The sequence below is a fragment of the Camelina sativa genome, chromosome 17 (assembly GCF_000633955.1).
Source record: "Camelina sativa cultivar DH55 chromosome 17, Cs, whole genome shotgun sequence".
NCBI classification, from domain to species: Eukaryota; Viridiplantae; Streptophyta; class Magnoliopsida; order Brassicales; family Brassicaceae; genus Camelina; species Camelina sativa.
The window spans coordinates 7,724,218-7,729,215 of NC_025701.1; the positions used below are offsets into that span (position 1 = coordinate 7,724,218).

Genomic DNA, 4,998 nt, shown 5'->3' on the forward strand with positions numbered 1-4,998 from the left:
GCGTCTAAACTTTCTTGATTTATGTTTGCACGCTTAGCTTCAAAATGCGTGATCTGATCGACAATCTTTTCTAGACTAGAGCGCAGTATTGCAGAAGAATCTGCACCCTTATTACTCTTAGATTCGTTTATCCGCATTCTCTCTTCTCCCAAACGCTGATCAACAAGGGTATCAAGAAAGAAGGGCAATGAATTTGGATGAACAGTTTTTGCATTTCCAACCCTTACAAGATAAGGTTTGAACATCTTCCCATCCCCGCCATATATGCCTAGACTGGATATTCTTGAAACTAATTCATCAACTGCAGCATTTGACTGAGCACAGATCAGCACCCTTCCTCTACCAATCTTTTCTGCTATCTTTTTATTTGTTTCCCCGTCATCATTAAGCTGTTTAGCCATAGCTGCATCTTGCCATGCCCTTGCAATAGCGACATTCGGATTCATTCTCTGCCTAGAAGTTGAAGAACTATGATCTTGTTCAGAATTTCCCCTACCACTTGCTTTATGTGAAACGGATGCAAGCAAGCCACTTATAATGGCAACAATAGTGCGAGTTTTGCCAGTCCCTACAGAGCAAACAAATTTCTTAACAATTAAAGTCCAACATCAACATCAATTAGTGCAAAATGCTAATCTTTCTCCCGGAGCATCTTATAGATATTATCAGCTTTATTGACAGAAATAAAATTACTAACCTGGAGGACCCTGAATAAGTGAAATGTCAAAAGCTTTCATCAAATTGGATGAGCCAATAGCAACACTAATAGCCTGAAGTTGACTCTCATTGAAAGATGATTTAAGTATTTGCTGTAGAGAATGTGGTAGTGAACGCAGATCTGATCTTTTAACTTCGGAATCATAATTAGCATCACTCATAGGACTTAAGATCAGAGGAAGTACAGGTATATCCTTTATGGATGACAGAGCTTGAAATTCGCGAACTTGGGATGTAATGTTGAGAATGCGACTTGCATGCCACTGGCTACGTTCCAAGAGATTCCTTCTAGCTAGATTCAGACGTGAAGACGCATTCTGAAGATACAAGCGTACATTCAAAATGCTGGACCGTTTTTTGTCATCCCATTCCCTTCCTTCCACCTAAGAAACAGCAAGGTAAGTAATATATATCCTGATCTTTCAAAGTATAAATCCAACAACTATGTAGAGTATTAGAACATCAGGAATAACCCTTTATCTTATCTTAAAATTTGTAAATCAAATTCCACTGAAGCTCCAAACCAGCACCATGAATATATCAGGTCAACTAACTATAGTATTCTTATGGTTTTCAAGCATATACATTCCTGATTCTACTTTATCAAGCGCATGCAAGTAAAACAAACTACCACATACCTTTCCCATCATATTAACACCAACATTACTGTTTTCTGGATGCTCTTTTGTAAACAAAATTAAGTCATTCTCAGAGAAACTTTTCGAGTTGGTAGCATCATTTTCGTCTTGCATAAAACGAACAAAGTGAAAATCGTCAACCCTTTCAATCGATAAAACTGACAAAACACCATAATATATCTCCTCCAGTGACGATATCTCCTGGAAGCAACTTTGCAACTGTGCTTTAAACTCCTCCAGAACCAAGGGTTGAAAAATCTGAATATATTGCTCAGGTGAACCAAAGCGTACAGGAACTTCCCTAAACTTTCCAACATTCTGATTCTCATCTTTCTTTGTTGATGCCAATCCCACTATCGCATAGTAGTCCATTTGCAATATCTTTCTAAACCAATCTTCAAGCCTTGGTGGTCTGAAACGTTTGAATCCGGCTTCTTGCCTCTGCCAACGATCGGATGTCTTATTGACAGGTGCACAAAGTTGAATGACTTGTCTTTTGGGAACAATGGGCCCTGGTTTTGCCAGGGGTAATGGCTGCACTTTCCGAGGTTTAAGAGCCAAGTCCAGTGGATCAGCCTCCGTCTCGTTCACTACCTTTCTCAAATCCATGCCTTTTGCTTTGGAAGAAGTCACAGATTTCTGAGCCTCTTTTGAAGTTCCACGAGGGACGAATTCATCAGTAGCCTTCTTTAAGTTGTGTCTGTTTCCAACTGAAACAGGATCTTCCATATTCTGTCTTTTTTCCGCTTCCCTACTCATACTAGCAGCCTTGCTTGGTTCAGCGTTTGTCGGGGGAAGATCCTTAACAATATTACCTGAGCTAACTATGACATCTCTCTCTGAGAGAACTGACGCTGAAAGCTTTGAAGCATCCATACTAGAAGTACTCTTGGAAGAGACCTGTGAGATACTTTTGATAGGTGGAGGAGCTTTATTGATTTCAGGTAGATGGGACTTTTGCAGACTAGGCAACTCTTTCAATGATTCCTTTTCTGCCCCATCCACTGTTAGATCCATCATATTATCTAGTACTTTGCCAACAACATCAACAGGTTTGAGAATCTGGTACTCATTTGCCTTGGGAACCAGGCGTGAGATTTGTTCTGCTAATTGGTCGATGTCAACATCATCTGAATTAAGAAAAGACACAGCATTAAAGAACTGTATCACAGGGGGAAGAAAAACAAGTTTTATAATGGCAGTTATATACTATCGACAAGCAGGAAACCACTTACCAGAGAGTAGAACATTTCTGATAGCTTGGACAGCCGAGGAACAAGCGTCACTGTTTGAACCTTGTAAGATGTCTAGCAGAGCCACTAATGCTCGTTTCCAATACGCAACAACAACCTTAAGTTGTGACCTTCCCCAATCAATGAGATCAGGAAGCCATTTAAGATCAGATGCATCTTTCAAACTTCCTCTAGTATCACAGGAGTCTTCACCGCTTACTCTAAGTTTTCCCAGAACAACAGGAAGAATCTCAAGCAAACGCACACATGTCATCTGCCAAATTATAAAAAAGAACCTTAGCAAAAAAAAGTAGACACGATCCATATGAAGCACATACAGCTCAAAGATGAGATTTGAAGAGTACAGTAGAATAAAGAGCAAGCTATAGAAGTATAACCAAGGTTCACCATGAGAACTTTCTAATAATACCTGGCAAAGACTTTGATGGATAAAAGCCTTTCCCTCAACTAGGCACTTCCTTATCACGCCCCATGCAACTTCTGCCAGCAAGTAATGAAACTTCAGCAATTCCGGCGTAGCACTCGAGGAATTTCTGCCCTCACTCACGGGCAAAGCATTAAAGTTCGGTTGCCTCAAAAATCCCCCTGCCGAACTCTTCACTCCCTCAGTTATGGCCACCTCCTCTTCCTTCAGCAACTTAAACAATAAAAAGAAAAAATGGTGCAGGATCTGAAAGCTTTGTAGAACGGAGCTCAAATGGACCTGCACAAATCAGGAAATAAAAAACAGATATAAGCAATACAAGAACGGTTGCAGTAAGAAATTAATCTCCCTAGACACTCATCTTAAAACATCAAAAAAAAAAACTGAACATCACAAATAGAATGTGAGATGCTCAGCCTAGACTTTCAGTTTCTAAAGTGGAAAAGGGTGGACGATTTGTAGCCTTAACAAAGACTAGCAATAAGAACAACAATACGTACAGAGCAAAAGGATGCAGTTTACTACTGTACTTGCATTCCGAGAGACAAACTTCAAAATGGATAGTTAAGGACTCATTGTATGCATATCCTCCTATATGTTGAAAGAAAATTAGTTGCCGCCTACCTGCTGTAAGACATGTCTAACTCCGAAAGAAACGAATAGGAGGTGTGAACTTTGAGAGCAGAGAAACTTCAGCCCACAAGACAGACCTCTGGTATTTGAAACGTGTTCCAGCATAGACTTTCCAAATTGCCTTACATTCTGTTAACAAAAACAAACTAGCAATAATGTTCAAGTTTAAAGATAAAAGAACCAAAACAGAGAGTAATAAATATCAAGTAATTATCTTTTATAATGGAACCCAGCAATCATTACAGGTCGTTACGTACATCATCTGGGTCTGAAAGAGAAAGGATGAAGGTTTCGGCCATCCCTGGTACCCAGGTCCACTGTTTTCGACATTCTTCACCCATTTGGACCAGATAACAAGTGGTCAATCTACATATTCAAAATCCAAAAAATCAGTATTACAAAGCGTAATAGAAAGATTAGTAGAGTTCTTACCACAATAGTGAAATGCAAAAATACCTCTTCAATGTTCGTGTCAAAGTAAGACACATCTTTGATACTGTCACAGAGTTTTTGGACTCCTTTCCTGGGCCCCCGTCATCAGATCCTGTTGCTACCTTCCACCCAAGCGTGCCTTTGATTTCAACAGCAGAAGATGAAAGCCAAGTTTCTATATCAAGTGTCATTTCATCATTCTTATCAGATTCCACCAAACAAAAACGTGATCGAGACCAAAATACTGCTTGGGATAGCGATACTGGAAGGTTTAGAAGATTTGTATTTGTAAGAGTAGAAATCCACAGCATCGGGATGCACATCCACTCTTTGCATTCCCCAAGGGTAATTTTGCTCTGCTGGGTAAAGTCACTCCAGGGACGATCACTTACATCTTCAGCAGTATGGGAAAATGGGAGATTACTGTCATCGTCGTCATATTGCAACTCATCGCCCATATATTTACCAGTATTATTACGTAGCAGTGCAGCTAGTAAGGCTGTTGCATCAGATACCAAGATAGCTTGGACAAGATCAATAGCAGGTTGCCGCAATGAAATATGAAGTGAAGAATCTTTATACGACGACACAAGAGATGGGCCCCTGTCAAATCAGTTGACTTCCATGAATTGTCTATGTGAAAACTTAGTGTTTTATCTAACATACAAAAAAACATTTCCAAACCATACAAAACGATCGGGACAATACACCGAACACAGCATTCAAAACATGACAAATATCTATCTTGGCATGCTGCAAATAGATCTCAGTGAACTTCCACATAGGACTGTCAATATAGTTGGCATGCATATATAGCTATAGGCTATAGCTAACATGCAAGTTACCAGGAGAAAGAAACGATCACAACTATAAATATATATATATATATATATATATATAT

General features: G+C 39.5%; 1 protein-coding gene across 1 annotated transcript in view; it reads right to left on the bottom strand.

The window, feature by feature from the left end:
- LOC104756004 overlaps positions 1-4,998 on the bottom strand; it is an 11,432-nt gene that overhangs the window by 3,605 nt on the left and 2,829 nt on the right. The window contains exons 10-16 of the mRNA XM_010478507.2: positions 4,122-4,700; positions 3,923-4,031; positions 3,657-3,794; positions 3,018-3,311; positions 2,591-2,861; positions 1,356-2,485; positions 698-1,100 (exon numbers count right to left, since the gene is read on the bottom strand). Of these exons, the coding sequence (XP_010476809.1) occupies positions 698-1,100; positions 1,356-2,485; positions 2,591-2,861; positions 3,018-3,311; positions 3,657-3,794; positions 3,923-4,031; positions 4,122-4,700 (2,924 nt within the window). The remainder of the gene's footprint in view (positions 1-697; positions 1,101-1,355; positions 2,486-2,590; positions 2,862-3,017; positions 3,312-3,656; positions 3,795-3,922; positions 4,032-4,121; positions 4,701-4,998) is intronic.